Source organism: Ursus americanus, chromosome 23 (genome assembly GCF_024610735.1).
Source record: "Ursus americanus isolate L20-20 chromosome 23, mUrsAme1.1.p, whole genome shotgun sequence".
NCBI classification, from domain to species: Eukaryota; Metazoa; Chordata; class Mammalia; order Carnivora; family Ursidae; genus Ursus; species Ursus americanus.
The window spans coordinates 3,399,420-3,424,550 of record NC_142149.1 but is presented as its reverse complement, the minus strand read 5'-3'; the positions used below and the strand labels follow the sequence as shown (position 1 = coordinate 3,424,550).

Here is a 25,131-nt window from a genome sequence, read left to right as displayed (position 1 = left end):
GTAGTGGGATTAGAAACCATTTGCCAAGAGTAAGTGGCACACAGGAAGGAGGAGGGCCAAAGTGTTTGGAACACCACTGAAGCGGCTGGGACAGAAACAGATCTCAGGGGCAAGCAGAGCTCACAGATGGGCAGCGAGCTGGTCCAGACACAGGTCGGGGAGGAGCAGGATGCAGCGCCCCGCAGGGAGACTGCAGCCGGGCCCCTCCAAGCCCTCAGGCGGCTGGAGGGAGGGGCCAGGGGAAAACCCCACTGCCCAGCATCTACCAAGTGCCACCCGAGAGCTCGTTCTAGCCATGTCCTGTCTACACCAAGGCTGTCCGCACTACCAAGACCCAGGGCAGGGATCGGTGCTCTGGCCTTTGGGCTGGAGGGCATGTTGGTTGCTACAATGACCCTAGCTGGCTCCCCGGGGGCCGGGGCGGGGGCAAACACCTGGACTTTTCTGAATCCCAAGGCTCCGAGCTCATAGCTCACCTACATCTCACACCTGTGATTCTCCCTCCGTTCCGTTCCAGTAACATGCGAATTCCTCAGGCCTGGCTGCCAGGCTGCAGACGATCTGTCCCCCACCTGCCTCTTTGGTACTGTTTGGCCCTGCCACTCACCTGCCCACCCAAGCCAGGAGCTGTCTTACCCCCACCTTGGACCTTCCACTTCTGTTACCTCTCCTCTCAATTCTGTCTCCAAATACCCAGGTGACCCCACCCAACTGCTCTGCCAAGGTCAGCTCCGGCCTGAGCAATGGTTGGCTGGTTTGTGGACTTGTCATCCTCACTGATCTTCTCCCTCCCCCTCGACCTCCTGGGCCTTCACGCACTGCCATCAGCCTCCAGAGTCTAAAGCCCAAATCAGATCTTGTCAACCATTGCTGGAAATAACTTAAGAGCTCGTGGGAACTCAACATACAGAGGCCAGCAAATTGTGGTTCATGCTGAAATTATCAACCAAAACATACCCTGTGCTTTCACTTTTGTCAGCGGACCCTCAAGTGAGCCCAGCCCGGCTGGTGCCACTCAAGGCAGGGCTCGCCACACCCTCGTTGTGGTTCCCACCAGAGCCGCCAGTCCCGCCAGTCCTGCCCCAGGGACCACAGGCTGCCTGAGAAATGCAGCCTTGTTCATCTTCACGTGCACCCAGCACCGGTATCGAATGGAAAAGTTTGGAAAAGAAACAACGAGAAGGCTGTGGTCCTGCCTGTATGACCACTGTGCCCGGGGCTGAGGGGGATCCCCAACCTACCACTGCCCAGCCGGATTCAGACACTATGGACACGAGCTTGGCTTGCCACCCCAAACTCTCACACCCCACCCGGCACCCCACTTGTCTGAGTCCAGGTGTGGCCTCACCTGTTCCTACTTTGTTGTCTGGACGAGCGCCCACAGTGACAGGGCAGAATCCCCAGGTTTGAGGGGCACGACTGGATGGGAGCTGAGACACCGAAGAAAAAGGGAAGGAGCAGCAGGACTCGGAACAGGCCTGCCCAGCGGTATCCACGGGGTATTCGGAACAGAACCCCCCCACTAGAAACCTGCCGCTGCCCAGGGCTGCTTTTGCTTCTGTCTCCCACTCACAGGTGCTGCTCTGGCCAAATGGAACCTCCCGGTCACGGGGATCCCTGTAGGACCTGCTGCTCCTGCCGGCCTCACCCAACTTCCAGAGCGTGTTATCAGTCAGACCCTGACCCTCCCGCTCAGCAGATGGCCTGGCCTGACAAGACTGGAACATTGCACAGGAACCCAAATTAAGTTCCTGTGTGGACCCCAAGTTCCAGGGCCCACAAACACCAGTCTTCCTCATCACGCCCTTCAGCGTGTGGCCAGAGACGCAGCCGGGCACGTCTGCTCGGGTCAGGAGGGGCTGAATGCAGGCGCTAAGCGCGTGGCCACACCTGCTCCTGGCTGTGCACCTGCCAAGCTTGGAGGGTCTCAAACTGGAGGCCTGTGCTGCTTTTGCCAACTGTGAGGAAAACTCGTAGTTTAGTAAAACCTATCATTTCCCTCTCATATTTCCCTGCAGAAATCCAAACGCTATTCAGTTAAAAAAACTCAGAGAACAGCAAACCTCAGTGAAATACGGTTTCCAAGTCTCCTCAACACAGTACTCATTGTGAATCACCCACTAAGTGGCAGGCCACTTCAAAGGGTTCCTCTATCTTCTTAAATTCAAATGAATGTATTTATTAATACAAATCTCTCTACTCCTCTTGATCCTCAATGAAGACCTGCTCCAAACTTTCCCTCGTACTGATGGGTTACCCGGAAGTGCACCACAGGGCGCCCTTCATCTGAACTGGGCACTAGGATGTTAACTCTTAAAAATCAAAGAGAAAAAACACAAAGACACAGGCAGGGCTCACAAAAACTCGTTTTATTGCACCAGGATCTTGGCAACATCAGGGGCGCCTCAGCCCTTGGAGCGGGGGCGCAGCGCACGGGGACGTGGCGGACTGAGCCCACACGGGACCACCAGGAGCGGCGACCCCCCCCAACACAAAGTTAAATTATACCCACGTTCTAAGTCAACCAAGTGACCGCTATTATAAAAGCTTTAGTTATTTATATATATTTATATATTTACATGTCCCCTAGAGTTTGGACTGATTTTCTGGGCCCATCCTTTCCCTTCCCAGTTTGGCTGATGACCGGTGTGGGAGGGAAGGGCTTGCCCCTACGAACAGTGATAAATGCTGCAGACAGGCCAGTGCTCAGCACCGCCCAAGACACGACAGGCATGTTTTCCTCAGGAAAAGGTTTCATAATTACATAGCGGAGAAGGGAAGAGCCTGGTTTGAAGAGGAGGGAGCAAGAAAAGAGATAAACTCTGTGCTGCAGACAATGACTTCCCTTTTCAACTACAGAACATTACAGAAAAATAGGGCCGTACAGGAATGAAGGTCAACACCGAAAGAGGAAAAAAAACGCCCTGCCCGTAAAGGCACCTGCCTTCCCTCCCGAAGCGCAGATGACGAAGCCACAGGGCACTAGGGGTAGGGCGGGGGTGGGGGACGACCCTCATCTTTGAACAAGGTGTGGTTAACACTGAGAAATCTGTCCTCTGAGAAAAGACCAAAGGCTCCCAGACCGGCGTATGCAGCCAGTGCCCTGCTCACTTCCTGCTGGGAGCAGAGGCAGCCCCAGTTCGGGCTACGGGCATCATTATTCTCCCCACCTTTTTCAAAGAGAAATGTAAGAACAGGAAGAAAAATCAGAAAGAACTACCTACCTGAAAAAATTAACCTATCTCCCCACCCCCGCCCTGTGAAAAATCTAACACTTTTTTCTGATCTCCCCCCAGCCCCAGAGCAAGTGGCAAGGCTCGGGTGGCACAAGGGTGCCAGACCAGGCCATCAGGAGGCCTCAGACCATGAAGAACCCCTGTGGAGGACAGACGTCCCTGTCAGACGTCAGTCCGTCTCCCCGTGTGGCGCTCTAGAGAAGAGGAAGCGGAGACGTACATCCGTGGAGTCATTTTCGTATTGACCTCTACGCCCTCTACTACTGGGTCACGTGTCTGTTCTCTGGAAAATGTCACCTTAACTGAGGGTTTCCCATATTTATTAAATTACGAGTTCGCAGGCACAGCTTGAGCAAGATAAAAAAGTGATCTTCTTGAGTCATACAATCATCTAAATTCAAAAGCACTCACAAAATTGAGCAAATAAAGCCAGCATTGCATATTAAGGAAAAGAAATATATTGCTAACGGAAGCCACAGACCTGGGCAAAACGAACGTCTCTAGTACGTAGGAAAATAAAAGCATTCTACCCCAAGACCACCAGCTCGACAAAGCGCCGCGGGCGCAGCAGCGGCGGGGGAAGGCGTGGCACAGCCGCCTCAGCAGCAGCAGCAGCTGCAGAGGCAGACGCGTCCGACGTCGGGTCAAGCCCCCCACCCCACAAGAGCCTTTTGCTCTCCAGAGATGCCCTAGAGTCTCTTGCAAGCGAGGGACGCACTGGCAGCGCTGCCCCCCGCTTCCAGAAAAGGGAGACGTGCGGCGTGGGGCGGCCTGGGGCCTTTCTGAGGGGGACACGTAAGGCATACAGAGCCCCTGCCCCGCGGAAACAAGGGGGGGCAGGACCGGACGGCAGCGCCGGCCGCCAGCAGCAGGGGACGGACGGCTCCCGAGGGGCCTGGCGCACCCCGTCCCCCTGCGGGCACTCACTCACTCGAGGACGCGCCGGAGGGGTGCCGCCGCCATCTTCCCGCGCTCGCCCACAGACCACACGCACCGCTGTCCAGGTTCCCGGCCAGTGTGCTGCCACCCGTCGTACACGTCACCGTGGGGTCTGTCGCGGTGCGCGCTGCGACGCCAGAGGTCCGCTCCGACGAAGGCCAGGTGCGTGGGCGGTCCTCCCACACCGTGAGCCTGGCGGCGACGGGCAGCGGGGTCCTCGACAAGGCCGCTCTTCGGTTCAGACGGACAGGGCCCAGGAAGGACACCTCGTCTCCAGAGGCTGCGGGGCACAGAACATTGCTCCCGATGAGCCGGCAGTCCCTGGTGTCCCACCCACACCCCTGCGGCGCGTGTCCGCACGGACAACACGCAACATTAGACGGCGCTCTGAAACACCCTGCCCTACACATTCCACAGCACACATGCACGCACCACGCTAACACACACCACCACGCGTACGCCGCACACTGACGTACACCTCACCTCACACCACGCTAAGGAGCACCTCACCGCACGCACACAGACACACCACACACTAACGATACCTCACCACACACACACCAACGATACCTCACCACACACACACCACACACTAACGATACCTCACCACGCGTACGCCGCACACTGACGTACACCTCACCTCACCACACACACTGACGTACACCTCACCTCACCACACACACTGACGTACACCTCACCTCACCACACACACTAACGTACACCTCACCACACACCACACGAAGGAACACCTTACCACACACACACGCACACACCACACACTAACGATACCTCACCACGCGTACGCCGCACACTGACGTACACCTCACCTCACCACACACACTAATGCACACCTCACCACACACCACACGAAGGAACACCTTACCACACACACACGCACACACCACACACTAACGATACCTCACCACGTGTACACCGCACACTGACGTACACCTCACCTCACCACACACACTAATGCACACCTCACCACACACCACACGAAGGAACACCTTACCACACACACACGCACACACCACACACTAACGATACCTCACCACGTGTACACCGCACACTGACGTACACCTCACCTCACCACACACACTAACGTACACCTCACCACACACACACCACAACTAATGCACACCTCACCACACCCCACACTAAGGCACACCTCACCACACACACATGCACTAGACACACCCCCCACATGAATATACGCGCTGCACACGAACACACGCCTTACACCTCCCCCACACTAACCCATCTCGACAGCAGCGAAGTCAGCGGCGGTAGCTGAGGCTGGTAGCCTTAGCTGGATGAGTCACAGACCAAAAGTTCCGTCTACTCTGAAGTTTCTGGAAGGCGTTGTAAGTTCTTTTCTTCTCTCTTTTGAACTTTCTCACTTTCTTTTCCTAAATGAAGAAACCCCAGGCATCACAATTCCCAAAAAGGGCTCTGCCCTGGTCCCCGTGGCTCCTTGTGAAGGCTTGTTGGGTAGGAGACATGATTCTCAACTTGCTCCAGAACCAACCAGCTTACTCTTAGTGTGGCCTGAGGGAGGTGTCCCAACTGTTCCCACCCTGCTGACGAAGGAACAAAGCAACAGGGACAAACGCCTCGTCCATGGCCACACAATGTTCACAGTGGCCAGGCCGGTATCCGAGCCCAGTAGCCTGCCTTCCTTTGTCCTTGAGCACTTTACGATGTCGCTGCCACTTCGAAGTGCCCCAAAGGGTCGAAGCCTCCCTGCCCAGCCCTCAGCAGGGCCGCCGTGAGTGCCCCGTCACGCCAGCTGCAAGCGTACCCCGTACCTTCCCTCGATCGAACTCTTCGTCCCAGTCGTCGATCACCGTGGCCGTGCGGGCCCATCTGCTGTCCTGAACGGCATCCTGACTGACAGCCGACACCTCGCCGCCCCACGTCAACACTACAAAGCAGACACCAAGCGTCGGCACCTCTGTGCACTCGCTTCCAGAATGGTGCTTACGACCCAGACTGGCCTACTCCTGACACGGCATGTTCAAGTGCCACCTTCCGGTGAAATGGACCACGCAGAGAAGAGGGAGGGAGGGCAGGGTGTCTCCAGCATGCAGGACAGTCAGTGGTCTGTCCCTTAAGCACAAACGCTGCTAGCTCTATACCACCAGCCCCCCAGTTTAGCTCCTTTCGAACCCTTACCGTCGTCTGAAAAAGGTCTCCTGTTCTCTCTCTGAGCCTAAGCACGTACGGCACCGGTGCTGGATGATTCCCGTCCACCCCCCGCCACAGCAAACCCACCCGCAGGGACTGGTTCTGGACTCTGCGTAACGGCGGCAGGTCCGGGAGGATCGCAGCTGACGTTGCTCTGCCGGTCCGTAAAGCCCAGTGACTCCCCCGCCCCGGGATCCCGACAGAGCGGGTCCATTTCCGACTTCCGCGCTGCCCCATGAACCGCAGGACAGAAGTCCACTCTTGAAGCCAGTACCTTTCCTCCCGTAAGCTTTATCCGACGAGTACTTGAGCAGTTCCTGGAGCACGTCGGACTCCCTCTCTCTGTTCCAGGACACAAGAGGAGCCGGCGCCTGCCCTGCGATCAGAGAAATACTTACATACGCTCGCCTCTGACGAGGTACTTGGTTACTTCTCGAGAGGGGCTACCATCCAAATCAACCTTGGAAAAGACTAACCCCCCCCCCCGCCCCCCAACAAGACTGAAAGCCTGCAACCAGCAGTGTGAGCCTCGGGCTGATGCAGCAAGGGCGAGAATGAGCTCCAGGGGGAGCCCACCCCTCCCACGGGGACGCGGCCAGAAACGAGATGCTGCAGGAACTGGAGGGCATGACAAAGTGCTACTGTCACCACAGCTTCCAGGGAGGCTGTCTCCCAGCTGCGTCCTGGAAGAGCCTGGCCACCAAGGATAGCTGGAGGGTGACAGCACAGACCACCCTCCTCAGACTTCTAGAAATGACATCTGCTTGGTCCCGACCCCTGCGTGGTCCCCTCTAACCATCTACAACTGCTAGAACGGACTCCTCTCCCTCAGCATGAGCCTGACCTTGCTCTTCTGGCCTCTAATTTATCAATGACCCCATGACCTTCGAACCCAGGGTCTCCAGGGCGATGCCCCACGGCCAGTCCCTGCTGCCCTCTCCAGCCTCTTGCCCTGCACTCCACAGCACAGCCTGGCCCAGTGGTCATGCAGAGCCACCCACAACGCTCTCTCCATCTCCTGGCTGTGACTGCCCTTCCCCATGGAGCCAACTCTTCCAATATTTAGGACGGAGAGCAAAGAGGAGGGGCTGGGCCCCCACAGCCCTAGCACCTGCACTGGGCAGTGGGCCCTGAGGCCCGGGCGGCATCTCCACATGGTCAGGTGCTAGCAAAGCAAGTCCCATAGTCTGATGACCGCCACCAGCCTGCTCTGTTGCCACCTTCGAGCAGCCTTCCTTCCAACATATTGGCCACACTCCTCATTGCCCAGCAGTACCATTTTGTCATGGGATTTTTTTTTTTTTAAGATTTATTTATTAGAGAGAGAAAGAGAGACAGCAGAAGCAGAGGGGGAGAGGGAGCGTCCGAAGCAGACTCCATGCCAAGCCTGGAGCTCAACGTGGGGCTCAATCCTAGGACCCCGAGATCATGGCCCGTGCCCCAAACCAAGAGTTGGATGCTTAACCAACTGTGCCACCCAAGCACCCCTTGTCATGGGATTAATGTTCAGTCACAGACTCATTTAACAGGAGTCTGACAGACATAAACCATCCCCAGCAGCCTGTTCACCCCCAAAAGCACTAATGTAACTGGACCCCCAGGCTGCAGAGCAGACCTCCCAGAATCTGTTGCCACATGCGGCCCCATCCCAAGCAGGGGTGATCTTCTCTACCCTTTGCTTAATGGACACACTATCAGGAGAGCCCAGATGAGCCTGGCCAGCCCTCAAGGAAACAAATCCAGGAGAAGTCACTTTAGCCATGGGCACCTAAGGCCCGGGGAATAGCTGAAGCACTGGGAACCCCAACAGCAGAAGACCACGTTGTCTTCAGAAGGGCCCGACTTTGGGCACCTGGGTGGCTCAGCCGGTTACACATCTGCCTTTGGCTCAGGTCGTGATCCCAGCATCCTGGGATGAAGCCCCACACTGGGTTCCCTGCTCTGCGGGGAGCCTGCTTCTCCCTCGCTCCCTCTGCTGTGCTCTCTCTCAAATACATAAAATCTTGGGGGGGGGGGGGAGGCCTAACTATAAAAACAGGCCTAACTATAAAAACAGTTCACTTCTGAACCCGACCTTTCAAGTTCAAGAGTCACAAAAAAACTCCAGGCAGGACGGCCCAGGACTCCCCCAAACAAGAAAGTTTAGGCAAGAGGAGCCTTGAATCAGAAGAAACACTATATTCCGAGAATATCTTTGCCCTTGGAGTAGTTTCAGCCGACTGCTTTGCCAGATGACGAAGCTGTGACCCACAGGGCAGAGGTAAGAGGTCTTCATCCCAGGCCTCCCCCTGTACTACACCTACCGCTAGACGCAAGGCCGGGCGGGGCACAGGTATCCACCCCCCCGGGGGGCCCGCCCTCCAGCACATACACCTACGGGGTCCCTGGGCCAAGCCCCCTGCTCCCCTGGCTCCCCCGTTCCTCGAAACCGCATACCTGCTCCATCCCCGGGGCGCCTGCCATTCACAGCCGGGGAGGGCGGGCTCCCAGGGAGAGCAGAGCCCCGCTGCCTCTCGCCCCTGCAGCCTTCAGGGTGCTTGTTCTCTTCTACTTCCTGCTGTGACTCCTGCTGTCTTTTTTTCTTTTTCTTTTTCCTTGGAGATGCTACAGTGGCCTCTAGCTCGACGATGTCCAAGGGAGAGCAGCTCCTGGGAAGTCAGAGTCAACAGTCAGCGCCAGGCAAACTGAGAGAGAGAGTGGGGGCTTGGGTCGCTGCCCCAGAACTCCCAACTGGCACGTGCCTCAGCCCTGCAGAAGAGCCACCCTGAGAACACCCCACAGACGCGAGCAGGACAAAGCAGGCCAGTTGTCCAGGGCCACGGCCGAGCCTGAGAGACGTCAGAGAGAAGAGCCCACAACCGCATCTAACCCGGGCCGGTCCTCCAGGCCAGATGATGCGGCCGCAGCGACCTGGGGGCACGCACCACCCGCACACTCAGTGCCGTCCACTCACATGTTCGTCAAGACACCTAGGGACATGGTCCCGTCCTGGAAGCCTGGCCAGCACACTGGGTTTCCAGACCACCCACTTGGGATGGACTGCCTGGCTCCCGCTCTCACCTGTGCCACGGTGGGTCCCGCCGGAGGCAGTCTTCCGCACCGAGGCCCTCCGCTCCCTTCCGCCTCCTCTTCCTGATGCTCACGGGGTGGCCCTCGGTCACGCTCCCCACTGGCCGGCCGTTCTCTTGCTGCCGTCCGCCCTCGTCCTCCAGTCTGTTGGCGGGCACCTCCATCCGGGCCTCCTTCCTGCGTTCGAGGGTCCAGTGCTGCCTCTGCCTCTGCCCCTCCTGCAGGGGGGAGGCGTCCACGGCCTCCGTGCGCTTCCTCTTCTTCCTCCTCCTCTTCCCTGGAGAGGCTGCGGCTGCCGTGCCCGTCTCTGAGCCCTGCCCCTGGCTCTCTCCCCTGCGGTTCCTTTTCCTCTTCTTACAGAGGCTCTGGGGGGACGTGCTGGCCTCTGGCAGCTGGTGTGGAGGGGCCCGGAAGCCCCCATTGACCTGAGGCGGGGGAGCAGAGGCGGAGGAGCAGCTCTGTGGGTCTGGCGTCCCAAGCGGTCGGGGGCTACTGGACAGTGACGTGGAGCGGGGACCGACGGAGAGCTTCAGGTGGCTGGATGGTCTGGGGGCAGGTGACAGCGCCCTGTGGGGACATGCTGCTCTGACGCACAGGTAGACCCCTCCTGCCCGCCTGCGGCCCCTACCCATCCAGCTGAGCATTTCCCATGGTCCTCCCCCTGTGTGAGTCTCAAATACACATAAATTACACTAACTTAGAAAAGAGAAAAACGATAAAATTCAAATTTACCAAAAATCGAAGTTAACAAAAATCAGAACCTTTTAGTTTCCTGTCACCAAGCAGTTCAAAGTACTTTTTCAAACTTGTGTTACTGATTTTCTTTTTTAAGAGATTTATTTATTTTAGAGAGAGCGAGTAAGAGAGCGTGCACACGAGCGGGGGGAGGGGCATAGGAAGAGAGAGAGAGAAAATGTCAAGCAGAGCGCAGAGCCCGATGTGGGACCCTATCTCACAACCCTGAGATCACGTCCTGAGCTGAAACCAAGGGTCGGCCGCCCAACTGTGCCACCCGGGCACCCCTAACTAATGGTATTAATTTTCAACACAAGTGTGTTAGGAGAAACTTCTCTCAACTTGCCCACAAGCCTCAAGGTGCTCACGCCCGTGATGCCAGCCTTGTAAGAAAGGCCAGTGCAGGCCTGTACTTCGTGCACTAGGATTCCCCTCTGATTCGGGGGCTCTGAGAAATCAGGGGAACAGACTCTACAGCCGATCATACAGCAAGACGAGGAAGGGGCAGGACTGGGAGCCCCATTAGGTTAGGCTCTCTGACCCACCTCTCGCCAGCGATGTGACCTCGCAAGAGTTCACCTTCTGCTCTAGGCCTCACTCTTCCCATTCGTGACTGAGTGACAATAATGCCACCCTCAAAGGGTTATGGAATCAAACAGGACTGTCATTACCTAAACCAGAACAGACGCCTATATAAACTGCACTACTAGTCTGTTTACTGTTTTCTGGGAAGTTTTAAAAAAAAACTGTCCGTCAAAAAAGGAAAAAAGCTTCCTTCCTCACTCCTCCCGGCTGCCAGAGGCTCCATCAGCCACTGGGCAAGCAGGGGTCAGTAACTCAGCTGTCTGCCACTCAACACCCCAAGGGCTATGAGCACCCCCGTGTGTCACGGGACAGGTGGTGCATCTGTCGGGGAGCCTGAATGGAGCTCCCAGAGAACCACATCTTCCCGCTCTATGCAAGGCTAAGGAATCAGAGAAGAGCCCAGGGAGCACTGGTGGGAGATACAGAATGATACTGGCAGCAAGAAGACGCCCCTCAGCGGGGTCACGGGACTCTGGGTTCATGAGGGTCCTTCTGGGACTCCTGCCTTGCTCTTCTACTCTGGAGTCCTGTCACGAGGCTGGGGAGGAACCCCAGGGCACATCCCCAGCCCCACATGGACATGGCAGGTAGACGGAAAACGAAGACAAAAGTGAAAAGATCAGGACTGCAGAGACCAGGCTGCCTCTGACCAGCCGGAGCTCCTCTGCCAGATGGAGGAAGTGAACACAGGAAGACGTCGGTGCAGGGTCCGCCCTGTACCTGTCAGGCTGCACACCACTGTCCATCCCGCAAGGCTGGAGACCACGCGCGTCTTCACCAGCCAAGCACACGCTAAGCACAGGGGAGGAGTGGCCGGCCCGGGGGGCCTGCGCCACGGCTCACCTGATCGCACAGACAGGCCAGGAGGCGGCGACGACGGGGTGAGTGGTTTTCCTGGGGTAGGTGAGGTCGGACAGTGGTGAGAGGGGTGGACGGAGGTCACTGCCGACTGCCCTCCGCAGGGTGCTGGCCTGCAGTTATTGACATAAATAAAAACTTGGTGGTCTAAAAGAGGTTGCCGTGAGTGAAGAGAGAAAATAAAAATAAAAAAAATAAAAAATAAAAAATAAAAATGAAAGAGCCCAGAAAGGAGGATGAGGGGACAGAAGGAGGAAAAAATGGGGGGAGGTGGGGGAGGGGAATGGTAGAAGAAGAATCAGAAGTGTTTTTGGTTAGAAACAAAAAGGAAAAAAGGAAGGAAATTTAAACAAATCTCAGCACAGTTACATCATCGAGCTTCCCGCTACACACAGAGGTGCCAGCCAGCCCGTGTCCTGTACGCCCCCTGCGCCTGGGTTCCCTGCCAAGCCCACCGCACCTGCCCTGTCTTCCCCTTGAGACTTCTTTAGAAGATTCTGTCTATGGACAAATATGGGGACCCGCCACCTCTCCCCGACTCCCAGCAGCCATACGGAGTGCGTATCATGGCAGGGTCCCCCAACCCCCGCCTCCGCCCCAGGACAGCCCTGTGTAATCCACAAATGCCTACAGCAACCTCGTTCCTCTGCTCGGGGGAGGCCAAAGGCCCCAGCACCATTCCCCCACTCTCCCCGGACCAAAACCAAACCTGCTCTTTGAGCCCTACAGACATACTCCCGGCGGGCAGACTCCCACACACCCACCTTCTTGGCAGAAAGGGCCAGTTTTTTGGCTGGTGGAGGAGACATGATGTTTGCGGGTTCGGTGGCGGTGCTGCTCAGGCCAGGGGACTTGGGCTTCATCGCCCCGTCGTCCTCTCCATCTGGCGGCACTCTGGGGTGGCCAGCAGCGGAAGAGTGTGTTCCCTGAGAATCACCCAAGCGGGCAGCTCCGCTCTTGGGCGTCTGGGGGGCCTTGGCGGGGTCACTGCTGGCAGAGTGCTCTGGGCTGGAGCTGCTGGAATCCCTCCTATCGAGCTCGGGGCTCTCGCCACCCGCCTTGGGCCCGTGCCCATTGGCAGTCACTCCAGCCAGGAGCCTGGGTGAGGTAGAGAGGGCGGCACCCCTGCCGTCCCAGGAGCCCTGCCTGTGGCTCTCGCTCCTGCTGCTGCTCCCATTGCTGGTACCGTGGAAGCCCTGAGCAGTTTGGCGTGACGGGGAGAGGTGCTGCAGGGGAGTCGATTTCTTGACTTTCTTTCCAGGCTCATCCAGAATGGTTGGTGTGTTGGGGGGTGTTTTGGAGAGTCGGGGGGAAGGGGTCCCCACAGGTAGCTTTGGAGGAACGTATCCATTCTGAGACTTCAGAGCCGACGCGGAGCTGTTCCTGGAAATGGGCACGCCGAGCTCCTCAGTGGCCGGCAGCTTCTTCATCGTCCCAGAGTCTAGTCGCTGGAGGAAAGCAGAGCAGAGGACACGATCGCACCCTGGAGGGAGCACAGGCCGGCGCTTCCCCCACGAGGTCGGAGCACCTTCGGCAGCTGGCAGGGTCTCTGCCAAGCAACTCAAGACAGATTATCTACACGGACACACGGTAAAGACCTGCTGCTGCTCTGAATGTTCTCAGTACTTTGTGAGTTGTGCACGTGCGAGTGTGTATCTTTACGGTCACCTTTACTGAAAGCAGGATGTTCTTCATCAGGAGTGAAGAAATACAAAACAGTATAAAGGAAGAAAAAAAATAAGTACCAGAGCACCGCCCACTGCCCAAATGTAAGCATGGACGGACATGCTGGCACCTTCCGTTTGGCCCCAACCTCCTGAATGGCTCCGGCCCACACAGGTGCGCCCCGTTCCACGTACGTGCTACGTGAAGCATCTTCCTACGTGCTCCCGGTAAAGGTCTTTAACGTCTGACCAGCACCCACCTCGCCGCCTAAGTTTCTCCAATTGGACTATCTCCAGCTGCCATGGAAACGAACAACACCGGACCGAGGACCCCATCCTTCTCCACACACTCATCACCACCGGGTCTGAGTCGTTCGCTGCTTGAACGCTCCACACAGCCCGGCTCTGGGCGGCTCCCCATTCCCGCCTCCCGACTAGTGGCAGGGGCTTCTAGAGTCAGAGCTCAACAGCCATGTGGTCGCTGAACATTTGGATAAGCGAACGACCAAGACTAAACCTTTTCCCCTACTTAGGAAAATCCATGCTCGTTTTCCGGGAACGGTTACCAGGCTATGGACGACTCCATGGACACTGCCGCACCCTGCCCGGTGCACCTGTTGTACTCTCACTGGCAACAAGCAGCTCTTTTTCAAAATCTTTGCTAATTCGACACCATTGCTGGCTCGTACTACACTAACCCTCGTACCCTGTGATCTGAGTCCATCTGAATGAGTCCTTCATGTGTCAGAAACATTAACCTTTTGTTGTACTTGTTGCAAATATTTTTAGAAGTTTTATTTCTAATATTTCATGTACAAAAATTCAACTTTTAGTTCATCCAATTGATTACTTGTTTTTCTACACTTTCTGTCTTACAAAGTCTTGTCTCTTCTGAAAGTTTACTGAGAATTCACTCCTACTTTCCTCCGAGTTTCTTCTCTTTGTTTCCCTACGTTTAAATATAATTTATCCTTTACTTACGTTCTTTCTAAAGACAACACGTCTTCCCACTGTACTGAAAGACCTTCTCGTTGGTTGAACACCTGACTGTATGGAACTCACACAATGTCATTTAGAGTAAAAGGGCTTTTGTGCGACCACAGTGGGTGTGGAATGTTATCTTCGTGACATGAATGTGCGTGGCCAGTGGCATGCCCCCCCCCTCCCGGTACTGATGCTTGGTCTGGGCCAGAGTGACAACCCCCTTAGCCATCAGGCCATGGCTCTGCCTTACCCTGTCATTCCCAATGCCTCTATTTCTCACTCTTTGGCAGGGAAATGCAAATCTGCTTAAAGGACTAACGCCCTGCAGACCGTGAAGGCCCCACAGCCTGAGTTCAGATCTGACCCTCAGACTGAAGGGGAAGAATCAGATGCAGTTAGCGGAAAGGACCGATCTGTTTTTGAGTTACAAACTGTGTTATATTAAGGAAATTGCTCGCTACTTTGCTAATAAAACTGATTAGTAGTAGAAAAATTCAAATACACACAAAATCAACTTCCAACAAAAATAACTTGAAAATGAGGGTATTTCCCAATTGTTTACATTTTACCACATTAGCTTTCTCGCTCACTCACTCCGCGTGTGTGTGTCTACACACGTACATGTGATGTTTCTTTTCCTAACTATCTGAATTTATTTTAGACGTGACGCCCCTTTACTCCTAAGTATGTCCACGTACGTTCCTAAGAACAAGGACATTTTCTTAACACAACCACAGCATAAACATGGATCCTTTGAAACATGTACCTTTCCAGTCAGCGGGGAGCCAACAGTCCCGTTGCCAATGTTTTTCTTGAAGTGGTCTGGAACCACACCTGGACGGCCGGGAAGGGAGGAGACAGTCCTGGAGAGGGAGCCGTCAGGACTCTTCTTAGAGCCTGGAATTCTGTCGAAGGAAGAAAACCGGTCAGGGATCTCTCACTGAAGCCACAGAGGAGTCCCCGAGAGAACCCCGACTGCCCTGGCGTGCTTCTCGGAATTCCCATGCTGCCCCTCCAACAACGTGGACTTGTCACGGAGCCTTGGCCATCTGCTCAGTGTACGCAGAGAGCCCAGCAGAGTCGGAGCTCTTCCAAGACTAGATTCTCGCTTTACCAGAAAGCCAGAGAGACCCCTCAGTCACTGTGCCCAAATTCAGAACAGCTACGAAGCAGCAAACATGCCTCTGGTCACCACGTCCTCCAACCTCCAGGTTCGTGACAACCGACCCCACGAGAAGGTGCCCGGCTGCGACCTCCACCCTCTGACAGGCTCCTTCACGGCCCAGAGAGGAAGGTGCGTCGGCAAGCCGACGTCCAGACACAACACAGCTCATTTGAGGACACAGTAGAAAAGAACAGGTAACTTTCACGTTTCTATTCAAAGTCACCTCCGTGTGGAGCAAGCAGGTGGAATCGGCCTGACCGTCCCAGAGGCGTGGGCTGCTCATCGGAGCCAGCTGGTGTGGTCTAGAGGAGCACTTCCCTGTGGACACCCCCCCACCCCGCCCACATGGTCGGGACGAGGGCTGCTCGTTCCCTCCTGCAGACCTCTCCACCATGCCCACAGAACAGGCCAGGGAGAACAGGGAAGGGCTCATGGGGGCGGGGGCGGGAGTTACCGCAGATAGAAGAGCACGTAGGCCTGCTGGTTCAGAACCACCTTGATGTTGCTGGAATGGACCAGAGAATCGTTCATCTGGTACCACTGTCCATTGCTTGCCTGTAGCAGCACAGGGCATGGCAGAAAACAAAACGGGACAATCAACAGGCATCCCATAATCCTTAGTTTTTAAAAAATGAAAAAAATCTGTGGTTAATTGCCACATCTATCCACGTGCTAATGTCTGGCTCTGAATGTGACTACGAAGTATGCCCTGAATCCCTGTTCCTCCCTGGTGCCCCAGCAGATGCGAGCTTCCCCCTCCCAAGAATATTCGGGATCTGAGCAGCACAGCATCTCCACCAATATCTAGCCTTCCTGAGCCTCCACCAGGGTTCCAGGATCGGGCCCTGGAAGCAGCCCCCTCCGGTGTCCAGTCCAAGGCCAAGGACGTGGGATGGGCTTTAAAGACATCTTTAAAACGCCCTCTATTCCCTGCAGCAACAACAGGCCCTGAACACAACGACAGACAAGGTCACTTTCCACGGAGGCCACATTTGGAATTGTACCAACAGGCACCGCCACGTGGTGCGAACGCACCTGCACACGGGAGCACTGACCTTCACGTAGCAGTAGTAGTGGCCTGCGTGGCAGCTATAGCCAGAGTGGACCAGGACCGCATACAGCCCATACATGACAGGCTCTCCGTTGCTCTGGGACATATATGGACGGATGTTCAGGAATTCCGGATAGCCCACATCCTGTGGGAAAAGCCAAGGGTAAGGCAATGAAAATTCATCCCTGGGAGGAAAAGTCAGTTTGCCCTCTCCATCCACAACCACATAAAATGCACGATTCCTCGGCTGGTCTTTGACAATCGGGGGGGGGGGGGGCGACGGGGCCTGCGGCAACTCTGTACCAAGAAGCCCCTGGTCAAGGGTTAAAGAATAGGAGGCAACCAACCAAACGACCGATGTGAACCCTATTTTACCGTCCTGCGAAGAGATCCACAATCTACTCCTATCTCTGCCCTGCATCCACGGCCACTCTTGCCCTGCGTGGGCCCCACATGTAAGATGAGAGGAATAGCTCGTGCCCTCCCTGCCGCTGTAAAGAACAGGGAGGTGATGCCCCCGGTGTTCCTATACACGCTGACGTCTTAAAAATGAAACACAGGGGCACCTGGGGGGCTCAGTCGGTTGAGTGTCTGCCTTTGGCTCAGGTCGTGACTCGGGTCCTGGGATCGAGCCCCATGTCGGGCTCCCTGCTCAGCGGAGAGCCTGCTTCTCTCTCTCCTTCTGCCCTTCCCCTGCTCGTGCATGCGCGCTCTCTCTCTCTACTAAACAAATAAAATCTTTAAAAAAATAAAATAAAAATGAAGTATAATTTTCGCAGAGCAAACTACAGAGCTCTTAGGTGTACAGCTGGACGAGTCGACAAATGCGGACTGACGGACTGTAACCCATGTTCCCATCAGGACACAGACATCAACCCAGAAAGCTCCCTCTCGCCCCGGGGAACAGCTCCATCTCAAATACCCATGGTTGTGACTTCTGTCATCATCGATAAGCTTTGCCTGTTCCTGAGTTTCACAGAACCAGACACAGAGTATGTACTTGGTTGTGTCCGGCTTCTTTAGGTCCACAGAGGATCTGTGGTGGTCACCCTACACACCTTCTTCCCTCCACCGACAAACTCGAACTCTCAAAAGCCAATACATACAAGCAGCTCATGAACCCCAATCCAATCTCGCCAGATACAGAACCCCCAAAATCAAACAGACCTAACAATCAGTTTCTCAAACTGTGTTCCCATGGAAAACTAGTTCCAAGATATTAAGGTGCAATGTGGGCTCTTTGGGGCAAAACCACAATGATCTCATTGAGCACTGGTTGAGTCCCACTGACTTCCCAGTGCACTGCACGCACGGTACGATGTAAGCACGTTAAGTGTTAGTAAAACGAATGAACGAATGGACCCCAATTAACTTTAGAAAATTTTTCATAAGGGGCGCATGGATAGTTCAGTTGGTTGAGTATCCGACTTTGGCTCAGGTCATGATCCCAGGGTTCTGGGATTGAGTCCCACGTAGGGCTCCCTGCTCAGCAGGAAGTCTGCTTCTCCCTCTGCGACTGACCGCCCCACTTGTGTGTGCCCACTTGTTCTGTCTCAAATAAAATCTTTAAAAAAAAGAAAAAAATTCTTCACAATAAAGTTCCCTCCTGGAGATTCAAAATACAACACAGCTTATTAATAAAGGCTCTGAGAAGGCCTGCAATTAAAAATGACTACTAAACTTTAGCTTGGTAGTTCCCAAACTCAGCTGAGCACAGACCACTTTCAAGTACAATACAGTTGTACGTACAAAATACGGTATCTTAAAAACAGACAGCACAAACATTCTGCGGAACACTGGCTGGGGAAAGGCTGATGTAAGCAAGCCCCCATCACTGCCAGTGAGGAAGGTGAGGCTCTGACAAGTGCCCTGCCCCAAATCATCTAAGTCGGCTCTAACCACTTGTATGATACAACATCTTCTATTAAGACACCACTGTGCAGGGCACCTGGTGGGCTCGGTCGGGGGAGCGTCTGACTCTTGATCTCAGGGTCTTGAGTTCAAGTTCCACGTTGGGGGTAGAGAGATGACTTAAAAAATAAACTAAAATAAAACGCCACTGTACAAAAGTTAAGTTTTTACTCTACGTGCCACAAAAAGCCATGGCGCACAACCACACCTATGTTAGCCACGAGACAGCCTGTGGTAGATCGGAGCCCACAGTGCAGTGTTCACACTCATTCTGCAGGAAACCTTGAGCTGCTGTATCGGGACAATGCCACGCGCAGGCAGAGGTTGGGACAAGACCTAGTAAGACGGCGCTTCTTGAACTTGACCGTGCGTGACAACCACTTAGGGGTTCTGCAAACATGCACACTCCTGAGCCCTGCCTTCCAGAGAGTCTCCGTCACTGGCTCTGGGGTGGCGTGGGGAGCCGGTATTTCTTAAAGGCGGCCAACCACGCCGGCCGGACACCACGGCGAAGGCTCACCTTCGTGATCTTCCCCCCACTGAAGTTGGCGAAGCGCTTGAGGGACAGGGTCAGGACGTTGGAGGTTCTGTGGATGGTGAAGCGCTTACTGGCTGGGACCTTCTTCTTGCATCTGTGAGGAGGGTGAGCGGAAGAGGGGTCAGCCGGTGCTCTGAGGAACGCCGTCCTCCCGTGGGCCCCCAACGGCGACACCTGCTCTGTTGGCACAGGGTCTCTGGCTGAGGCGTGTGACCTCCGCGTCCCGAGACACGAACTCCCGTGACTTCAGGGAAGGGCAGCCAGCGCAGGGAACCGAGGACCAGGGGAAAACTGGAGACCGCAGAGCCACAAGGAAGCTCTCTGCCACGGAGGGCACGAGGTCGGGCGCACGGGAAGCAAGCGTGGGAGACAGGAAGGAACGCGCGGAGCGGGGCGGGGCGGCCGAGAGAAACCGCCGTGAGCGAAGCCCAAGACACGGAAGCGAGGGGGAGAAGACGAAGGAAAGCATGCAGCTTCCCGGGCACGGAGAGACGAGTTTAGACAGGAGGAAAGCCGCGTTTTGGCACGGGAAAATAAATCTGAAAAGCGTACATAAGAAAACTCTTAGTGACTACGGCTTTTGAATGAGCTACGCCCGAACTACGACACCCGCACGGTCGTCTGTGCGGCTCTCAGGAGACCCGGGCCACAGCCACGTGTGCTGTGGCTGCCGGAGGCCACTGAAGGCGGCTCCTCTGGGACGCGGGACGGCCACGTGCGGTCCCCTCCCCGCTCCGTGCCGCCGTCGCTGCTGGGACCCACGTCCCCGGTGAGGGGTGCTCCCGGCACACGGCAAGTGGACGTAAAGAGACGCCGGCTATCAAAACCGCGGCGCCCACTTCACCCGTGCGGTTCAGGGCTACGCGCTCCTCCAGGGACCGAACGGCGGCCCGAGGCGGCAGGCGCGGCCCAGCGCGGCGGGCGGCTGGCTCGAGGCCTTCCCCGGCGGCCGGCCCTCTGGGCCGCAGCGAAACCCAACTTACTTTGCACACATATAGGCGTTCTCTCCACTCAGGACATCTGGTTTCACAAAAAGTTCCAGAGCGCGCACAATATTAGCAGCTTGCTGAGGAGGACAAAAACAGGGACTCGCGTCAACGGGAGAAAAAGGCTGACTCAAGAAATGCCACCCGGAAGGTCTTTTTCAGGCTGAGGCAGCAAATCCCAGCCATCGGCCTGCCTCCAAACCGGCCTGCCGGCTGCCCCCTCTGACACTCGGGCCGTCCCGGAAAGGAGCAGGGGAGCGGGCGGCCGAGCCGGCTCTGCGGACGCGGAGCACGGCCCCTGCAGGGCTCCCCGCACCCGGCTGCGGCCACAGGCACTGAACGAGACGGGGGCACAGCGGGAGCGGCTCTGTGCCCTGCATCCACGGTGCGCTCACCCCTCACGCCTCAGGACACGACGCTGCATTTTAGCTGCCTGTGTTAAATGAAAGGAATGCGCACAGGGAAAAGACTAGAAATCAACGGGCAAAAATGGTGGAGCCTACTTTAAGGCAGTGGGATTCCCAGTATTTCTTCATCTCCCTAGGTCACGGGCCCTCACTGACTCCCCGCTCCGCCCCAGCCTCCCCGGCCGAAGGCAAACACGACCCAGCGGAGCTGCGGTCCATACCCGGATCTCCAGTGCTACGTCCAGGTAGGGGTCGTACGTGTCCGAGACGCTCTTGCACACCGAGCACTTCACTGCAACGCAACACGGAGGCGGTGGGGCGGGTGCAGGTGCCCCCAGCACGCCACCCCCAGGTCTCCAAGACCTAGCCGGCCCCTCACGAACTCTGGTGTCTGGAGAGAGAGCTTGCGGACCACCAGAGTGCCCAAGGAGACGTCTGTGAAACCCAGCACCTCACCGCCCCGCCCAGTGAGGGGCCTCCATCCCTGCCCCGACTATGGCCTCAGCAGGCCCCAGTCCCCAGCGGAACGGCAGAGGCCACATGTGAAGAAGCAAGGAACTCAGAAGAAAAATAACGCCGCCCTCCTCTATCCGTGCTGGACATTCTGCTCCAAACTCCGTCCCGGAAGCAGCGAGCCCACAGGTAAGGGTGTGTTTCAGAGGAGGCTGGGGCCTCCGTGGCTCCCCCAGGTCTGCCCGCCAGGAAGGGGCTCCACCTGGGCACAAACTCCTAGTCTTTCCTGGTTAATATTCTCATCCTCATCTCATTCCTGGTTAATATTCTCTACAAAGGGGGAGAGAAAACATCTTCACTTACCACGTGATCTGAGATAGCCTCCAAAAATTTGATGGACCAAAGTAGTAGCCTGTGTTTGACGATCCAACCTGCAAACGAGGCCACAGCCTTCAAGAGAAGGACAGGAGGCAGCCCCCTGCCCCTTTCATCCCCAGCCCAGCGTGCCCCTGGGAAATCCCACCACACAAGCGCGGGTCTGAGGCACTCGCCCTGGCTCTCGGCGGGCCCCCAGCTGTGCCACGTGCTCTGATGGGCCCAGGCCCCCTCCCCACAACAGCCACCTCAGACCTTCAAGACCCCCACCCTCTCCGCAGGCACCTCATCCCCCACTTCGCAGGAAATGAGGGGCCGGAGAAACGCACCTAATGCCCACCCGGTCTCAAGGACAGAGGCGCCCCACCCCCTGGAACCCACCGCCCACCCCCAGCTCACCCCGCCTCTGTCCCGCATGATCAGCTCCACTCCTTGCTGGCTGCCATGTGCCTGAGCCCCTTATCTGAAGAGCGGGAGCAAGCAGGCACAAAACCCCCACCTCTGTATCTTCTGGCAGGACAGGAGCTGTCAGGACGTGCGCTCCAGGGTCAGGCCGGCCTGTACTCAAATACCCCAGCCCCGTTTACCGGCCAGGATCTGAGGCCGCCCTCGGCCTCGGCTGCAGCTGCTCACCTGCCCCACGGAGCTGCTAAGCTGAGCGCCCACACACCCTACAGTTGTTCATGTGATGAAGATTCTGGAAACACCACCCTGTCCCTAGCTTCTGCTCCTGGTAGCCGCCTGTGATCCACTGAATCTGGCTCTGACTCTCCCTTCACACTGCTCTCCTCAGAGTCATCGTCTGGGACACAAATCCAGGTGACCGGAGTCTTTGGGCTGGAACACGACAGCCCCGGACAGAGCAGCCGCTCCCTCGTGGGCACGCTCCCCTCTGCGGCAGGCCCGTCCCCTGCGCCCCCGGCTCTGCAGATGCCTCTCTCGATTCTCTGACTCCCAGGCCTGGCCTGGCACTCGGTGGTGCCGCCTCCCAGCGCTCTCCTCCTCACCCCTGCACACGCCGCGTGGCGCCCTGCCCTGGGCTCCCCCTGCGGTGTGCAGGACTAACCAACACAAGGGCACATCTTTGTTTTGCAAAATTAGAAAATGAAAAACCAACTGCCACCGTGCATTTTCACCACCGTTCATCAAGAGGAGGGACGTTTTAACGCCCCAAACCATCGAGGACATAATCTCAGTGCAAACTGGAAGCTTGTGGCCAGCCACACGTGATGGCAGCTGCTGAAATCCAGGGGGCCCCGGGCCGGCTGGGCCCGTTAGAACAGGAGGAGCAAACAACCGCACAGACCCCGCTCTTGGGACCCCGAGGCAGCGCAAGCTCAAAGCTCAAACGAGCCGTAAGGAGGAAATAAAGCCAGGGTCCATCAAACCGTCTTCAATACTCCCGCCGGAGCCCTGCTGGAGATGAAGGCTGGTCTGGGGAACACTGAGGGAGAGACCAGGGACTAGAGGCGGCCCTGGAGTCGCCCGGAAGCCCTGGCAGGAGGAGGAGCCCACCGGGTCCTGAGACACACGCCACACCAGGGGCCGTCCAGCGCTTGGCCTCTGGGACAGAAGGCACCCCGGACTGAGAACCACGCGAACCACCAGGCCCAGGGGCGGTGCCGGAGGAAAACAGTGAACAAGAATCACAGCACCCCGTCTGGTGAAGATGAGCCCCCAGAAGGCAAGCACAAGGCAGACGAGAAGAGCAATAGAAGATCCCATGCTGACCGAAAGACCCTCAAACAAGAGTCTGGGGAGAGATCACCGTAAGTTTTGCAACTAAAATAAAAAAGGGCAAAATGGAGAAAGTTAACTAACGTGGAGGGAAAAGACGAAATCACACCGGGAATGAAGTAGGAATTGCAAGGGGCCGAAGGGAGAAGAGATTTGAGTGAGCACGGGGAGGGGCATGACAAGACTGGAAAGCAGCTGGAGGGGAGGTCGAGGTAAAGAAAGAGGCGGCAGAGAGAAGGTGGTCCTGCGGGAGACCGCCAATGACCGGAGACCCTGACAAAGGCCTTTAACACAGAAGCAAACTGTCACGTGCTCCGGAGGTGACAGGACTCTGTGATGCGTGTGGAGTGTCATCGCTGACGACGGGTGGAGGCACAGCACACACCCCAGCGGGGAAACCGCGCCGGAGCACGACACGCCGATGTACAGCGTCTGCCTCATTTATCGCTGTACACCCTCGAGCCACGACACTCAAGCTGAGCCGATCCACAAGGGGCGGCGTTCGGATGCTACGCGCTCGTGCTGCTAGCAACAGTTTCGCGCGCACGATGCCCGAGTTGACGTGTGCCGCAGAGCCACCTCTTGTCGTCACTGCTCGGGTGTCCAGCCAAACTGACCACAACGATCAGCTCTAAAGATGTTCCTAGTGACACCATCAGACTTTAAAGAGTGAAAAAGATCCTGAATCCTCTCGGTAAGGTCCTTGCAAGGTCAAGAGAGGGACTGGCCTCAGGCTTCCAGAACCCTGCAATCCCCACCGCAGGCCGCCTGGAAAGCCCGCGCAGGAGGACAGGCAGACCCCCCGGGCCTATTTAACGGGGGAAAGACCGAGGCTAAGGTGGGAAAGAACGTGGAAGAACATATCAAGGTAAGAGATAACACAACTAAGAGGCGGGCGAGAGAGGAGAGGGAAGGACGGAGGGCCGCCCCAAACACTGACACACAGAATCACGGTCCAGAAGAGAGGGGCAAGGCCATGCACGAGGCTGCGCACAGAGCTGTCACTGGAAACGGAGGTACAGGTCTTCCTGAGTACCACACGAAAGCTTAAAAATTAACGAGCAAAGGGAAACCAGAGAGGGGAAGAAACACAGCCAATGTACCACGTGTGATAATTGTAAATCTCAGCATCACGGCTGGGTCAAGACCAAACTTCAGTCGTCACAATAAATGCAAAGGGGCTGAACGTGCCTATGAAAGAAATGGGCTTTCAACAAAGATGTGATGGTTGCGGATGTGTGACCACAGCCACGCTTACAAAGCAAACGCTCCAGGAGGCACGAGGAGGTGGGTGCCTGCCAGCGATAGGAGCTGGAACACGCCGTCCCAGTGAGAGACCGAGGCGGGAGGAAGAGAGCACGGGCAGGGAAGACAGCCGGCAGGTCTCCCCGCGGATGCGTACCCAGCTACCCTGCCAACAGGAGAGCACACCGTGTCAGCTGCGCAGGGAACACGCACAAACGCCCGTCACGCACCGGGTCACAAAGCCAGCACCAGCAAGCTCCACGAAGTAGAAATATCATAAATACTCTCTGCTCACAAGTTCAACTAAAAATCTCTAACAAAACCAGAAGGGAAAAAAAAGTCGCTTCCACCTGCAAATGAAATTGAATCATTCAGCTGATGTGACTCTTACTTTTTTTCATTTCACTAAGAGTGGCGACACCTTTCTCGCAGACGGGTGTGTGGAAAGCATCCCGCAACCCCCTGCACGGGTGCCCCGCTGTGCCTGGCTCACCTGACGTCAGACGCGCTCATCCTTCCACCAACGAACGCACGGCCACTTCTGTGTTCCGGACCATGAAAGGCTCGCTGCCAGCTGCCCTGCTGCCCAGACCACAAACGGACTCCTCTCCACCCACAGGCCCAATCCCCAAACTTATACATCCTACCTAACGCCCATCCCTCCCGGATCTCCCACCTCTGGAGGGTCTGGGTAACGAGGCTGGCATGGCACTGACCCTGCTGTCCTAAAACCTCCCAGGTGATTCTGTTGCGTGACCAGGGCTGGGAACCCCTGCCGGGGACGTGCTGTACCCACCTGCATGGCAGGGAGGCCACGCCCTCACCACCAGCCTCTGCAGGCCTCGCCCAGGACCAGCCACACTCCTTGCCTCCTCCCTCCCCCTCATCTGAGCCCTGGGGGGACTCCTCCTTGGAGGCCTCCTTCGGGTAAGAGCAAAGCAGAATTCTCCTGGGAATGGCTCCCAGAGTCCCTCCACTACGGCACTTAGTACATGACCTTGTAGAC

The 25,131-nt window shown here is 56.4% G+C and overlaps 1 protein-coding gene across 4 annotated transcripts in view; it reads right to left on the bottom strand.

Moving 5' to 3' along the window:
* Nucleotides 1-2,354: 2,354 nt before the first annotated feature.
* Nucleotides 2,355-25,131, bottom strand: part of USP36 (ubiquitin specific peptidase 36) — a 37,282-nt gene continuing 14,505 nt past the window's right edge. For all 4 annotated transcript variants that reach the window (XM_045813992.2, XM_045813991.2, XM_087854037.1 and 1 more), the window contains exons 7-21: nucleotides 21,132-21,199; nucleotides 20,537-20,607; nucleotides 19,906-19,988; nucleotides 18,905-19,016; nucleotides 16,478-16,618; nucleotides 15,877-15,977; nucleotides 15,024-15,162; nucleotides 12,374-13,057; nucleotides 11,595-11,722; nucleotides 9,423-9,998; nucleotides 8,799-9,010; nucleotides 6,637-6,738; nucleotides 5,984-6,099; nucleotides 5,433-5,584; nucleotides 2,355-4,455 (exon numbers count right to left, since the gene is read on the bottom strand). In XM_045813992.2, the coding sequence (XP_045669948.1) occupies nucleotides 5,453-5,584; nucleotides 5,984-6,099; nucleotides 6,637-6,738; nucleotides 8,799-9,010; nucleotides 9,423-9,998; nucleotides 11,595-11,722; nucleotides 12,374-13,057; nucleotides 15,024-15,162; nucleotides 15,877-15,977; nucleotides 16,478-16,618; nucleotides 18,905-19,016; nucleotides 19,906-19,988; nucleotides 20,537-20,607; nucleotides 21,132-21,199 (2,665 nt within the window). In that variant the 3' untranslated portion in view covers nucleotides 2,355-4,455; nucleotides 5,433-5,452. The remainder of the gene's footprint in view (nucleotides 4,456-5,432; nucleotides 5,585-5,983; nucleotides 6,100-6,636; nucleotides 6,739-8,798; nucleotides 9,011-9,422; nucleotides 9,999-11,594; nucleotides 11,723-12,373; nucleotides 13,058-15,023; nucleotides 15,163-15,876; nucleotides 15,978-16,477; nucleotides 16,619-18,904; nucleotides 19,017-19,905; nucleotides 19,989-20,536; nucleotides 20,608-21,131; nucleotides 21,200-25,131) is intronic.